The sequence below is a fragment of the Parasteatoda tepidariorum genome, chromosome 10 (genome assembly GCF_043381705.1).
Source record: "Parasteatoda tepidariorum isolate YZ-2023 chromosome 10, CAS_Ptep_4.0, whole genome shotgun sequence".
Classification (NCBI taxonomy): Eukaryota; Metazoa; Arthropoda; class Arachnida; order Araneae; family Theridiidae; genus Parasteatoda; species Parasteatoda tepidariorum.
The window spans coordinates 64164792-64181318 of NC_092213.1; the positions used below are offsets into that span (position 1 = coordinate 64164792).

At 29.9% G+C, this 16527-nt stretch overlaps 2 protein-coding genes and 1 long non-coding RNA gene across 3 annotated transcripts in view; all 3 read right to left on the minus strand.

Annotated features, from left to right (window-relative positions):
- Positions 1-607, minus strand: part of LOC107448774 (uncharacterized) — a 98852-nt gene extending 98245 nt beyond the window's left edge. The window contains exon 1 of the mRNA XM_071186422.1: positions 456-607. The gene's annotated coding sequence lies outside the window, so the exon portion shown is untranslated. The remainder of the gene's footprint in view (positions 1-455) is intronic.
- Positions 608-6106: 5499 nt separating this feature from the next.
- On the minus strand, positions 6107-10252 carry LOC122270934 (uncharacterized). Its single transcript, XR_006226059.1, has 2 exons — positions 10214-10252; positions 6107-7595 (listed from the first exon to the last, which is right to left on the minus strand). It is a non-coding gene; the product is annotated as an uncharacterized lncRNA (long non-coding RNA).
- A 27-nt stretch (positions 10253-10279) lies between these two features.
- The window catches only part of LOC107449555 (uncharacterized), a 9180-nt gene continuing 2932 nt past the window's right edge, over positions 10280-16527 (minus strand). The window contains exons 2-4 of the mRNA XM_071186993.1: positions 12661-12804; positions 10433-11300; positions 10280-10307 (exon numbers count right to left, since the gene is read on the minus strand). Coding sequence (XP_071043094.1) covers positions 10280-10307; positions 10433-11300; positions 12661-12804 — 1040 coding nt within the window. The remainder of the gene's footprint in view (positions 10308-10432; positions 11301-12660; positions 12805-16527) is intronic.

Here is a 16527-nt window from a genome sequence, read left to right on the forward strand (position 1 = left end):
GTGTATATATGTGTGTGTGTGTGTGTGTGTGTGTGTGTGTGTGTGTGTGTATAAATAATTAGTTTAAGGATATTCTTACAACCTTTCCTTTTCTGAATCCCTGTTTAAATATCAGGAGTCAGCAAAAATGAGTGGCTTTTTCCTATTTACATGGCTAGATAAATCTGTGTTAAATCCCAACTTCCCTACCATGGAAAATCCCACCATTGTAATACATGCAAAAATCCAACCTAAGCTGTTAAATAAACTTAATATAAATTAATAAGATGCCTATTTATTTGAATTAGCCAAAGTCTCTTGAATTATCAAGTCTTTGAAGTCATATTATTTCAATTCGGCAGTTGAAAATAAATTTGTTTAGGAAATGCCGCAGGAAAGAAAAAATTAAAAAATAAACTAAAAAATTCATAGTAATGACTGTCAGTTTGGAAATAGAAAAACAAAGTAAAACTTACTTATCGTTTCAATGCAGCGAAAAAATATTTGTGGAAAAATTATTAAATCATGAAGTACTTCCTTCACTTAGAAAAACTAGAGAAAGGCATATGTTTTGCAACCAGACAAGAATCTTTTCACATTTGAAATTAAGCCTCGTTCATCGTCTAAGTTCACAAATGAAGGAACACTTAAGTCTTAATTAACGGGATGGAGCTGAGAAATGAGTGATACATCGCGGCAAAGTGAATGATTCGTTCCTGGAAACGCTTTAAACCTCTCTTACTAATTGAATTGACTGTTGACGAAATTTAGGTTTCTTCGGTCCTTGAAAGCGAAACAACTAAAGCATTTTGAAACAGTGGCAAAGGAAAAAGTGAATAAAAATTAAGAAAAATGAACTAGAAAAACTTTTCTATAGTAATGATTAATAAATTTTTGTGTTTTTTTTAAAGAATTCTTCTTATTATTTTTTTATTTTTACTTTTGGATTACTCAACAAAAACCTGCAGAATGATAAGTCCATTACAATTTAAAGTGTAAATGAAAGTCCATTTAAATTTAAAAGAAAATGAGTGGCCACTAGATGGCAGTAGTAATTCTGTGCATACACAGATAATTTTGTAACATAGAGCGCGAGAGTGCATTCTAAGTAAGCCTGATAGCTAGAACGAAGTAACAACTTATTGTCTGTAAATACAGTTTTTGTAAATAAATTATAAATATGTTTTAATTATCAGTCTCTTACTTCGTACTCCCCCCACCCTAGCTACTTGACACCTGACATAACGGTGGGGCCAACAATATATATATCAAGCAATAAAATGTATGAAATATTGTAAAAATGAATGCATGTTTATATTTGTTGATATGAAATTTATTAAGGTCTTGGTAAGTATATAATCTTTACCAATTAGCTTGAAAATTAACCTTCCAGTCTTATTTCTAATTAACCTCTTTTTTTTCAAAAATTCCGTCGTATTTTGTATGAATCTGAAACGAAATGAGAGTATTTTCAACATTAAGTATTTAAGATTTATATCAGCAATTTCATATTATATTAAGAATACTTTTGACACACAGGTTCACGAGTAGTGCATATCCAAGACCCATATCTAACACTTAATTGAACACACTCAGTTTTTTTTTATTCGAAAATTAATTCCCATTATTCTTTCCTATTTGTACAAAAATCAATAATACGTTTAATATTGTAAAATGTACAACAGACATAACATTAAAAGAAGTCATTCCTAATGTTTTTATTTATTTCTTAATTTTTATTAAAAAATAAATGAAAGTAATACAAAAAAAATACTTAGATATACCTAAACTCCAAAGTGATGTTTATTTTTAAAAAACTTACGCTGTTATAATGAAATTAACAATACATTACAAATTGAATTAAAAAGAATGACTGAAGTGTTCACGTGGTCATTCTCGAAATGACCTTCTATTTTTTGTCTGTCATTTACTCTTTTAGATTATTATGTGAAACTTACAGCCCAGCTCATCCTTTGGAAAATGCGGAATTCTTTCTATTCAATGTCAAAATGTAACTTTATTGTTGCTGTTCTTTTCATATTTAGTAAAACTTTTACTCATTGAACTTTAACCATATAAGAAGTTAATCTAAAAATACATATTTTAAAAAATAAAAAACTATAAATATATTTTTAAGTAAATAATGTTAGCAAAAAAAAAAAGAAAAAAAAAGAGGAAATAAAAAATTATGATAACATTAATGAATCCCTTTTAATCTGGCTTAACCGGCTCTGCGTACAGAAACGTTGCTATTGTAACAGCAAAGATCTTATTTTTACTTTTAACGAGTCCCTAGTATAGTTTGTCTAAAGTAAGAACTCCCTTAGCCATTCATCTGAACCCGTGGCTGTGACTTTGGTAACGAGGTATTATTTCAAGTAGGGGTGTGGGGTCTCGGGTAGGTGAGAGAAAGGGAATCTTTTTCTTCGGTCTAGTGTGCTAGCTTTAGAGTGAAGAGAAGCTACCCTCCCTGCCCTGAAATGAGCCATTCTTGTTTCCATAGCAGCAGACTGCTTCAGACTTAATGACTGGAGGAGTTCTTACAGTAGACAAACTATAGGTAATGTGCAGATTACCGATGCAGTTTTCAGATTACTTAGATAATAAAAGGTATGGATTTTTTGCCACTTTTACGGATCACCGTTAGCTACACTATAGCGGTAGCCAAAAAAAGTACTTAATTAAAATTGAGCTTAAAGCCGAAACATGAATATTAAAAGCCACTTTGCTCAAAATGTACACAAAAAACGGTTATGAAGCATGCGAAGAGGTTTTTTCTCATATTTATAAATACAGAAGCAAAGCTCGTTACGTAATGGGATTGTTGAACCTCTTTCCTTGCTTCGGAGATCGCCTTACTTATGAGGTCATAAACATCAAACCTAAAACAGTTGAGGTTCCATTTGCGCTGTGCATTGAATTGAGTTTATCATAACAGTTGTGAAGCATAGGGTCATAACAGCCATGATAAGAAAGAATGAACCATTAACCATCGAATGAAAGCCATGACGAAAAAGACAGGGAAATGTTCCCGTCTATTTACGCACCCTAATTTTATTTTGAAACCTATAACCTTCTAACACACGCGGGAGCAAAACTTACTTACAGTCTAAGGATTTTTTTTTTCTTTCTGTTATGTGAAAAGTAGAATCGAGCAAGTTAAAATGTTTGAAGGAATGATCATTTCGATTTTTTCACCTTTATTTTAGTATTTAAATTTTAAGTTTAATTTTTTCACTAATAAAGTCTAAAATNTTAAAGTCATTATCAATTTACCGCCGATATAAACTTTAACGTTTGTTTCGTTCTCTCTACTTTTATTAATAAAAAAAATATATATTGGACATCCATTTAATAAAAATGAATGTTTCTTTTTATCTTTTAGGTTAAGAGCGATCGTAGCTTCAGCTCTAAGAGCGGAGTGAACTAGCCCTTCTATTCTCTTTAGCCCTGATTTATCGCTTATAGGAACCGTATGTTAGTGATGGCCTTTCCAATTTGTCGCCTACATGGATATCAGTTATTATTATCGATAAGATATAATATCACAATTAAAAGTTTCGACCACTTTCCAATTATTTAAGGTGTTGAAAAGTGTACTTTGTTGGATGGTAAGGCTAGTTTTTAGCCTTACCATCCAACAAAGCTTAATTCAATTAACTTTTCAATTAACTTTTCAATTAACTTTTCAATTGTCAATTTAACTTTTACAGACATAATTTATGTAATCAAATTGAATTTATAGCCACTCATTATTTTGACCTTCCAATTAGTTAGAGTGCTCAAATTGCAACTGGAGCTCTGTAGATGATGATAAATCAATTTGTGAACTATGCCAGCAAAATTTATAGCTAATCGAAATTTCGAACACTTTAAAACATAAAACGACGCAAAATATTTCGCCAGACACAAAAAAAGATCCGTGGGGCACATTAATTTTGTAATATTTTTTATCACCGACGATAATCGCCATTAAAAGTCTTTCGAATAATGGTGTGGTTTAATTATGGCAAAAATAAAATAATTTTTGTAATTTTTTATGTTACAAAGGATACCATAATTAATAATTTGACAAATTTTATTAATTGACAAATTTTATGCGCGGCAAATACCTCAAGGCCTAACTATATATGCCATTAGGTAGGTCTAACAATATGGCCTTAAGGTAAGTAAATAAGGCATGTAACTATTTAAGACCTTATATATTTAGGAGTGAATTATATTTTAAGGCTACGAGTGTCAGTCCTCAAAATAATGTCATACAGCTTCACTGTTAGAAATTTCTCCGAAAAGAATTCATATTCAACTAAAACATATAAAAAAAAATCAACCATAAATAATATGGTATTCAAAATGCTAATTGTAAGAAAAACGTTTTAATAACTGCTTTCACCAAACATGGTTAAACAATAGCTAGAATTTTATCGCACCAACTAATGAAGCCACTTTTAGTTCCTTGTAGATGGGTGCATATCATAGCCACGAAGAATAATCTCTCGATCTCAGAACGGGGGTTGAGGCTCAGCGTTATTACCACAATATTACCCTCATTCACTTCAACATGTGAAGAGTTTCCAGTGTTCTGCACTCCCCAAATTTTGCCCATGGATTATCAAAATACGATACACTCATTCCCGCATAGATGGCAGCACCATAAAACTGCTATAAACTATTTCCAATGCCCAGTTAAATTACGGTTTTGAAGACATGCTAGTAGTAAAAGATTGAAAAACAATGTAGTTTTTTCCTCACGGTTTTTTAACTATACTAGATAAACGGTTTCAAAACCGTATAGGCAAGAAAAGTTCTTTAACGTTACTAGGATGGACAAACTGCTGCTGGTTATTTTACCAGAATTTTAGATAAAAATTCTAACAGTATTGAACTGCATTTTTTTTTCATAGAGGGTCCTGTTTAAAAGCGGAAAACTTGGCTACGATTTTAATTTTACAACTTACACTTAAAAAACTAATTTTACATATTTTCATTCTGAAATCATTATTTTTTCTCCATAAGTCATTTCCGAGTTTTAAAATAATGCCGCTTTGTTAGCCGCGAGTTTTAAAATAAAGTTGCATTTTATAATTTCTTTCTCAAATGTCTATTAAATATCGTGTTTTATGGAGAGCGAANACGTATTTTTCGATTGGCTATTTTTTGCAAAGTTAACAGTTAATGTAATATAATTAGTGGTGTGAACAAGCAATTGTGATTTTTAAGTTTTTTGCAATTTTTTAATAGTAAAAAATGCATTCATATTTTTATTAGTGGTACACAGCTTTACGAAAAATTTAGAAAGGGTACACAAAAGTCATAAGTTTGGGAAACACTGCAATACAGCGTGTATTTGAGAATTGCTATAATTGGAATGGTTGTTAAAGCTGGTAAAATAATTATAGCCGGTTGTTTCCGCTATTGTATTTTTTACACCGCTGATGCATATAGTCGATAATTCATGGAAAGTAAACCAATCTTTACAAAACAAAACACTCTAACCTTAAATATGCTTGTACACAAATGTCTTCCAAGCCTCAAATACTAACGCTGTGCAAACTACTATCAATGTTTTCATGAAGCAAATAATATTTTTACGTTATACAGGGAAATTCGCTGCCATTTTTTTAAAAATTACATATGCACATATTTTGCTTTTATATGCTTTTGAAGGCCACTTCATTCGTGCATAAGATAAATGCTTGTTGTGTTAAAATTTGAAAGAATAAAATAAGTACTAATTCAATCACGGCTTTTTTACCACAGGTGTCGAGTAAAAAAAAGCGTATTTCATATGTACATAAAATATTTAAATAGTTCCATTGTTTTCAAATTACATTTACTAGTAAACATTTTAAAATCGTGAAAGGTATAAGACAAAAGACAGTTCCATCTATATTTAAATAATATATGTAAATAAAAAGGACCACTCAGTGTTAAAACACAAGGTATGTTAAATATTGAATCAGTCTAATTTGCCATTTATAACAGGGGAAATTATAATAGGGAAAATATATAAAAAGATAAAGAAGGTTTTTTTATTGTTTTATCATGGGATTTAAGAGCAAATAGCACATGTTTTTTATGTAAGTCTGAGTAGTTATTTAACAAAAATAATATGATAAATGAAACAGAAGTATAAATTTAGACTTTATTGTCAAGAAAAATTTGGAAGGCTACGTCACTTATGTTTAAAATAAATATAAATAACTTAAAACATTTAATTAAAAATAATTATTAAACATTATCTCAATTATTAGGTTTTTTAAACAGCTGGTGTGAGGGTTTAATAGAGTTTTAGGCTCCAAGTGTTCATGATTCTCATGATTCATATTTCGGGCATACGACATGCTCCCTTTGCTTATCCTGGGAGGCTGGTACCCATCAATCTTAAGCTGGATGGGCTTCAAGCCACCATTTAGGATCAAACCTCTTCTTTTCACAATGCTATATACTTCACAATATACAGCTTAAAGATCCAAAAAAAAAAATGCTTTATGTACCTATTAGTTAACCTTAAATTACATTTTGACTTTATTTTGTTCATAATGAAAATCATCTGTGTGGATTTCAACCTACAACAATATTTCTCTGCCAAACTGTGAATGAAATTTGGAAAATTATTTGTTGGTTCGAACTTCCAAAATTCAGTTAAATTTAAGTAATAGTGTTTCTATGTTTTGTAGCAAAATTCTGGAAAGTGACATTATTTTTTCAATTACTCTGCTTGTTTGTGTTAAAAAAACTGTCCTGCCACAATATGGGTTTTGGGGATGCCAGGTTGACCGAAAGGTGCATTGGCTTTCTAATAGATGTTGGTTGGCAATCTCTGATTCACAGCCTATAAAATTTTAAATTTTTTTTAATGATATATCTTTAAGAATTCATAAATCTATTAATTTTTATTGTATCGTTTTATATTTTTTTTTTACATTTTAAAAAACTAAATAACAAAAAGTAAAATAAAAACGCTATTTTAAGGCCATTAAAGTGTCATTTTGTAAAAAATATTCTATTAGGATAAATGCATTTATAACCATAAGCAAGCACAATTTTGAATTGTGAATGTTGCTTGTGGATGACTGATGGAGATATTTTGCAAAAGGTTAATCCCCCTAACCCTTACGTTAACGCTATTTGAACTGAAATCACTGTGTTCCAAATGGGTAGAAAACAAAGTTATCGTTATGGTTAACCTAAGAAAAATGCTAAGCAAACTCTCTCTAATATTGTGATATTTTCTAATATCTCTAAAATTGTGATTTAATAACTATTAAAATGAAAGTTATTTATATTTCTGATGATAATTGATGATTGTTATAATAATTTTTTTCTTTCCAGACATCACATCTCTTCGATTCTGTCATATGGTTACTTTGACTTGACTTGATTCTTTGACTTGATTCAATGTATTCTTCCGCACAGCGTCAGATTAATCTTTTTATCACATTGGTGAGTTCTTCTCATTTCTTATTCTCATGTTCTTTCCTTTGACTGTCTCGTTCTACTTCTGTATGATGCCAGAACTGGTGTTAACTTTACAAGTATACAGCAAGTCAAATTACAGGCCATTATGATGCAGTATACCCAATTATATGATCCCAAAGTTCCTCGAAAGAATCCTAAAAATGAAAATAATAAAACATATAATGCGTAATCAAATATATGTTTTGATATTTGGAGTGTAATATAATTTAAAGCACCATCAAGTATCTTCTCATCAACCTTTTTCATTAATAATAATAAATTATTTCTAAATTTTTATCTTTTTTTATCACCTTGCTCGAACTTTTCTTCAGCTAAATGTCTCCAAACAACATTCAAGTAGTAAATCCACTAGATAGCCACAGTTTAAAAAAAATATGCACAGGTCAAAAACGCTGATCAACAAAAATTAAGGTGTGAAAAATGCCTTGAATTTTAATGGATAGAGTGTAATAATTTCTAGGACAAAGAAAGCTAAAGCTTAATTAGAAGTTTCAAATGTCCTTACATTCTCTTCCTATTTTGGAAGTATTATGCGTCAGCCAGCGGTTTTAGATAATTTGTAACATTAAATAAAGAGGTAATGAATTTTTTTTTTTTTTGGCCGTAGGAAAATGAAGTTATGCAACTATGTAGAGTGACATATCTGCCAAGTCCAGTAGTGACTACCAATCGAAGTTGACATCTCCTATTAATAACCAAGCTTATTTCCTATAAACGACGTCACGCGTGTGTATCAAACCTATTTGGCTGACCCGTGCGTGACGTTCCTTGCAAGTATGCAATTGTAGGCAATGCACGTGCTAATGTTTATGTGCACATAGCTTTTTCAATTATAGGCATAGCTTTTTCAATTATTGGACTAATTAAATTTTCTTATTCCAGTTTAAGTGTAAAATATTAAATTTAACAGGGCTCGAAAAAACTCAGAAATTTTACCCGTCCCCGAGGACGGCTTGTCCAATAATGTACCCGTCCTCCTTTGAAACTAATCCAGTAGCTTCTAAATAAATAAAAATATAATTTTCTCTTATTTATTACAAACATTTATATAAATTGCAAAATGAATAAGTAGTTACTAGGATTACATTATACAGTAATAAAAGAAATAAATACTAGGTTACTAATAGTAACCTAGTACTTCTTTTATGAAATAATATATTTCTTTTATTAAATAATTTAAATGACAAAGGTTAAGTTATCTGGAATGTCAATTTATCCGAGGGTACTGCGTTTTTTAAATGAATCAAATATGACGTTTGCCAGTTCCACAATCAAGTCAGTGATTTACAGAGGTTTTCCATTTAGGTAGATGTTCATAATTGCGTTTAAGACCAATACGTAATGTGTTCTTTTGTAAGTTCATTGCTGAAAAGCCCCTTTCAACCGCTGTAGTACTCCCAGACAGAGAAAACATCAATTCTAATAACAAAAATTGAAAATGGATCACGAACATTAACTGGAAAATGGTCGACCCCGCGGACGTCGGATTCGAGAAATTCGTTGTCCGCAGGGATTTTTTGACCGCAGAGGACAGGCGGACGGTTGGTTTTTCGAGCCCTGGTTGATGCAATATAAAATTTAAAATTTTTAATACAAAGTGTTTTCCGCTTGTTTGATATAGCACAGCGGCAAGAGATCCCACGGTTCTTCTAATCTATCAAGTGATTTAAATCTTTATTTAAATATATATTAATTTGGCAGATTTTATGATTCAATAGTTGAATATAGAGCTCTTCTCAAAAACGTGCTTATTTCTTACGAATATCATTTTTTTATTTATTTAATTATTTAAACTTAAAGAATTGAAAAAGAAGGAGTGCTTGGAATTTTTGTTTATAAGCACAAATTTAAGATAGGTGACGTTTTTAAGCAAGTGGCTAATAATTTGTCATTGTGTAATGAAGTGGGTGCTTAAAATGTGTATTCCTTTCTGTATTATTAAAGTATGACATCTAATAAAAAGAGTTCGCACTTTTTTTTAAGAATTTTTAAAATAATGGATCTATTATTTAACTACAGTTAAAAATTTCTTACAAATATTTTCCCATTAATTTAGTTTAAAAAAATGACAAAGAATAATGATTTTGCCACGTTTTAAGATTAATCGTGCAGGGGTAGAAGAATTTTAAAACCTCATTGGGAGGCGAGTGCTCTATTTAATGAACCACCACTGCTCACTGTAAATAATTAAATATAATTTTCCATGTTAACTTTTGTTCACCAGTATAATGTAATTAGCACAGTTTCGACATTTTTTGCCATCAGTCTAACAATAGTTTTAAACGAATAAATATTTCTTGCACTGAAGTATAAAATTTGATTACCTATAAATAACTACCTACAAAAATTCGAAATAGCATATTTTAAAATTTGTTAAAATTAAATAGCTGTGTGAACTGCTTTGTGCCATTATAAGTTTGATCTATTATTACTCCTAGCAAAAATGTTATTTTAAATGAAGGATTAGCCTATTGATGTTACTTTATTCTTGTTGGATTGCGATATCATTTTAGAAGAAATACGATTTGCAGTCTAATTAAAAAAAATTTCGAATGAAAAATCGCATTTTTAGCTAACCTATTTATTTTAACATATAATAAATGTATCTAGAATACAACGTTTTGTATTTAATGCAATTTCTCACGATTTCAAGTAGCGTTTGTGTCTATACAGTATATATCTAGTCAAATACATCGAATTTTAATAACCAATCCACGCATGTGTATGAAACAGAATAAAACTATTAACTTACCTATAATGGGAGTTTTTAGCACACAAAGTAATCCATAGAATAGATGTTNTCATCATCAGTACAAAATTATAAGCCCACATAATGTAACCCGAATCTAATAACAATATTAAAAAGCAAAGCAGACTAAAATTCGTTCTAGTCATAAAATGGCAGTCTGTAACCCAGTTTAAACCCAAATTTCCAATTATTTCAGCAACCGGAAGAAACATGACAAAGTACACAGACACTTCAGTCGACATACCTTTATCTCTTCCATAATCAACTAAGATAGTCCAATTTAGGGTAGATATGAACGTGGTCATACTTTGTACAAGCATTATAGAAAAGTATGTGGGATCAGCAAATACTCTGAAGGATTTCCAAGATATAGTGTGATTGGTTGTTGTCCCTGTCATGGGCTCCACTGGTTCAGAAACATTGTTTGAATTTTTCTTTACGGACGAAAAATCCTTTTCAGTTGAATCTTTTTTATCGGAAGGTTTCTTTACGGTATGTTGCATGGGTTGAGTAACAGGAGTAATTAAAAAAATCGTTCCATTCTTTCCTATCTTTTGTAGAACGTAATGAATTTTATCTGTTTGATCAGATCCAAATGAAACATAATCAGGGATTACCTTGTTTTGATTTTCAACTGCTCTTAGTTTTTGTGCGCACTTAACCCTAACTATGTCTTCTCTTTCATTTTCTGTACTTTCCTCTTGCCAGGGAAAGGAATTTTCTTCTGAATTTTTCAAAATGCTATCGTTTTTCTCCTGATTTTCTTCGTCTGCTACAAATGCAAGATTTTGATGATACGTAGTTGGATTATCTGCAACATTCTTCTTTTCAGTTTTACATTTTTGTCTATCGTTATGGGGATGCTTTAAGAGGATTGCAGCAGGTATGCAGTTTAAAAAAATTCCACCCACAATCAAGAACATTCCGTTCGTGCCGTAAGCATTTTGTAAATACGTCATTACCGGAGACATGATTATCGAACCTGCACACGTTCCAGCTAACCATACACCATTCACAAGATTTATGTTCTCCGTAAAATGCAGTTTCAAAATTGTTGGCACCAAAGTGGCAGATAACGCTAGTCCTATACCTGAAATAATTATTTTTTTAAATTAAGATCATCATCTTACTCCGTAAAAAAATTCTGGTGTATTGTTGGCATAATTTTTGGTGTTCGGATAAACTAAACACATTTTTAAGTACAGAACTGTTGTTATCATACAAAATTAGATGAAATTAGCAAAATAATAATTGTTTAAGGGACTTAGTGCGAATATAATACTCAAATATTTTTAAACAGAATGTTTTAGCAATGAAGCTATTAAATTGATTCTCAGGCGCATGAAAATATATGTTGTCAGTAAACAAACAAAATGAATAAATAAATAAAAATAACTATAGCAGTATAAAAAGTAAATAAAAATGTGATTAAACTGTAAAAAATTTTAGTTTTCCTCAACACTAAAAATGGTAGCAAATATACACCAAAATGTTTAACAGTGTAAATATGAAAAAAAAGCATTGTTATTATTTTTCATCTTTCTTTTCGTTTAACCCTATGACTTCGAATTTTAAAAAATTATTTTTTTGTCGCACCAACGGAAAAGTATTTTTAAACTTATACTGTATAAAATTATTTGTAGAAATTTAAAAGATTTTTTAACTATTTTGTTAATATTATTTTTAGATTTGTAAATAAACAACCAACATATGCTGCAATCATCGTGAAATCTATACACAAAATAAAGTAAAAAATTTGTGTTCGTGTATCTTTATACCGAGTTACGGGTATAAAAAAATTACGAAGCCCAATTTTCGATTTTTTTAAAAAAATTATTTTCGATTTTTTTAATTAGATTTTTAATTCAGAGACATTTAAAAAATGAAATTTACTCATGGGCTTAGGGGAAGTTAATGTTTTAAATTAAACTTTAGAGGATCCAAGATCAGAGAGAGTTTTGTCAAATATTTTAAAGATAACTGTGATGTAAATTAGTTTACATCACAGTTATCATTGTCAAATTATAGAATAATGTTTTGCATTTTGCGTTTGGTCACGATTACCTCATAAGTATAAGTTGCAGGTTAGTTGAAAATTGGGTACTTGTAGCTCAACAAGGGAAGTGATTATGCCTAACCATGTGATTTAAATCAAATTTAATTGGATAACATCAAGCGATGATAACACGTGTGTGTCATACCTGATTGGCTTCTGAATGGACAAATGTTACGATTTAACTATGATGACGTCACTTGCATGATTTCAATTGAGTAATATGCTGAAAATTCACTATAATCTGATAGAATTTGAATCGAGTTTGCATATTATTGTCTAACTTTTTTTGAGAATTCAGTTTGTTAAATTTATTTTAATCCTTAAATACCTGTTTATTGGCTAAAAAACAGAGTAAAAGTTGGAATCAATAATAATTATTTGAGATAGAACGTACCGTAAACTAAACCAATGCAAATTGTAGCTGTGTTAATATCCTCAGCAAAATAGCAACTCCCAATTCCTACGGCACCAAAAATACATCCCGTTAGAGTAACAGCTCGGAAACCAAATTTTTCTCCTAAAACTGCTACAAAAGGCCCTAAAAATATAATTTTTCACTTCATTGAAATAATTATCTTTAGATTCAACATAATTTTTCATTCATTTGTATTAAATGACAGTTGAAATTTCTTCATATCTTTATAATAAGAGCTTGAATAGAATTCTTGATTTTAATTTAAAGAGATTTGAGGGTCTAATATTTCATTTTGTGGGTCATATTTTGAGGGTTTAAAGCCTGAAAAGAAAGTATGTCTTTTCAGAGAAAGTTCGTTTTTGTGTTTGATTTCGTAACTTAAAATATCGTCCGCACTAATAAAATAGCATATTTGACTTCAAGCCCTTGAGATTGAGTCCTGGTACGTGATAATATTTCAATTCAGTACAGTATTTAGGGTGCATCTTCTTTTATTTTGACACACTCTACTCATGCTTGTCTTTGGGGTATATAAGGAATTCAGGCCAATTTGCAATTTTTAATGCATCTGGTTTCATTAATTCATCTACAAAATTCAGACCTCTTGAATCAATCTGACCCATTTCATGTTTAATGATTCGTTGAACATTTTTGGTGTGGAATTCTTTTTTTGAATTTTCTCTCTCAAATTTGTCTTCCCAAATGTTTTTTAGTGTAATTGTGGTTTGAAATTCTTACCACAATAAAAAAAACTCTACAATTTGAGCAATTTATTTCTTAAAATAGCAAAATAAAGTTATTTTCAAATTTTAACTTTCAAATTTTCAAAATTCCATGAGGCGTGAACTGCTTTGACCTGTGCATGCTAAATAAAATTAAAAAGTATCCCCAAGAACTCACGATGGCAGCTGTAAATGCTACCTTCTAACTTGGCGTTAGTTTTTTAAAAAAAACATTTATCTACCATGTCGAAAGTTTTGTGGGAATTAAAATTTTTATTTTTTAGCTATTGTTTTTCTAATACTTCGAATCCGTTTGTATCTATTTAATACACTTACAATAAAATATCTTTATTATTTTGAAAATCTTTATTATTTTGAAATTACCAAAAAATTCTATGTACTTTTGTTGCACAGTACGCAAAAAAATAAAAAATGATCACCCTGAATAACTTTTGATTTCAATGATCAGATCGTCACTTTCTAAGATTCAATCTAAAAATTACGACTTTTTCAAAATTCGATTTCTTAGGAACGATTTGCCCGATTTCACTCAAATTTTGAGTTTTGCCATTTAAAATTGCATTTTTTAAATTGATGTAAAAATTATATGCTTTACAAATTAAAAGTCTTTCGATTATTATTAAATTAAATAATAAAAAATAATGAATATTTACTAAAAAATATATTTCGCATGGAATTTTCTTTGGTTCAACGAATTTTATAATTGTATGCAAACATTTTTCAATTCGCTTTAGAGACATGGTGAAATATACATAAAGTGAAACTGTAATTAAGGAATTAAAACAATGCTTATAAACTATTGGGACAATATTTCCCAGCTATTTCCTAGTGATTCCTAACTGCGTCTACCCCCTATATTTTGTAGGTCAAAAATCAAAATCCGCCAAAAAAAAATAACACGGTATGTTTATTCAGAGAAAGAACGTTTTGCCACTGATACGGTAACTTAAAATATCTTCCTCACTAATTAATTAGCATATTTGAGGTTCGAACCATTACAATTGAGACCTATAATGTGAAAATCCGATCATTAGATCAAAAGTTATGATCTGTTTATTTTATTATTTCCGTATGTGGTGGTGAGTTTATTTATTTATTTTTACGTACTGTGCACTGTATATGAAATAAACCCAGTTCTGAAACATACTATGGAAGACTAATTATAGAAAAGAGATTAAATGCTTAGCTTACCTGTTAACGTCCTTAATACGCCGAAAATAACTATAGGTACTGACGCCTTCTTTCTGTCTGTATTGTAACCATCCAAAAGAATCACAAAAAATAATCCAGACAATCGCATTGGCATTGACATGAAGAAGACTACCACTGAACAGGCAAATAAAGCTAACCAGCTGGTTAAACTATTATAACCAAACGTTTTCATTATTACTGTAAATGAAACACTAGTATAAAGTGTGTAGTTTTCCTAAAACGTTGTATCCATTTTCACAATAAAAATTCTAATCTTGTAAGCAATATCTTGCATCCATTGTATGAAAAATGCATCGCATTCGTAAGTAGGCTTAACATACTCTGAGAATACAATTACTTCATTCGTGAAGCAAATGGCATTTATTTCTATGAGGTTTTTCTCGAAAATATTAATGCTTTTATTTAAATATGTGCATATTCTTCTTTTATGTACCTTTTTTGTTTTCACTTTGCTTGGTCAAAAAGTCATTGACTGTTGAAGAAAAGAAAATTATCACAGCTTGTAATAAGAAAATTCTATGCATTCCATTGTGTTCAAATTTTGTTTTCTATTCGAAAAATCCGCAGCTTGGATTTTTACAAAGCAGTAAAATTCAATAGTTTTTTGAGAATTTTATAAACAAAATTATTATAAAAATTCCTATTCTATATTCTTCATTTTGAAAATTACATCATTTAATTTCTCAGTCACCATGAGAATAAGAAAGCAAAGTCAGCTGTTAAACTTTTTTCTCGCTAAAAGTTTTTTTTAGATTTAAATGTAGTATTTAGCTACAATTCTTGATTGTTATTTGATGTTGTGGAATAATTTATTTATATCAATAAATAAATTGCAGATTACTACAAAAATATAAAAGCGATAAAAAAAACACCCTCATTTATTTATTATCTTATTTATTCTAAATGCTTAGAGTTAATAAAAACATTAAGTACGTAATTAGTCTAATTGTAATTAAATTCTTCGTGTACCTAGAAATTAAAGCATATCCAAATACTGTGGGTTTTAGGTTTCAATAAGCTTGCTCTTAAGCACATTAAACGTTAGTCCTGTCTTTTGCTAATTTTTCAGCTGGCAGCACAGAAACTTTGCATTTTTTACAAATAGTTTGATGAAAACTTGTGATAATTAAAGCTTATTCCAGCTCTACGATTTCAAAGCTATTTAAAACGCTTGGAAATAAGAAATTACTTTTCATTCCATTCCATCGTAATAAGAAAAATTCATCGAAACTTATTTATTGAATACGATGAAAATTATGGCATTATTTATTGTATAAAGTATGGATTTCAAAGCTATTTTAAAAGCGTGGAAATAAGAAATTAAGTTTCATTCCATTACATTGTAATAAGAAAAATTCATCGAAACTTATTTATTGAATACGAGGAAAATTATGACATTATTTATTGTATAAAGGTAAGATGTTTTTTTTATTTGCGTCCTTAATCACGAGTTCCACCTTAAGTTGGCACTGGAGAGAAAGGTAGGAAATGTAATACTCCGCCTTTGAAAAGTAGTTCTTCGCTATTTTGGAATTAATTGCAGTTTAAATGCGCGTACAAATATAAATAAATGTTGCATAGTAAGAAAAGTATGTCTTGAAACATTCATTAGAAGTTTTTCATGTTTAAATGTATTTAACTTATAAATACCTTCTCAGTAAAGCGAATGTACAAAGAAGAAGGAGGTGTTTTAGTTTGGCGCTGAATTAGTTTTCAAGGACAAGGAATTGGCTCATTGGCTATGTTTCTACACTGGTCAGTCAGCTTTTCCATTCGCCTTGGCTTTGCTTAAGTGTCCTATCTCTTGTGCAGTTCTTATTTCGTTTTTTTTTTGTATTTGATTATTTAATTTTCTAAATATTAACCTCATCTGTACAATATTTAATGAAAA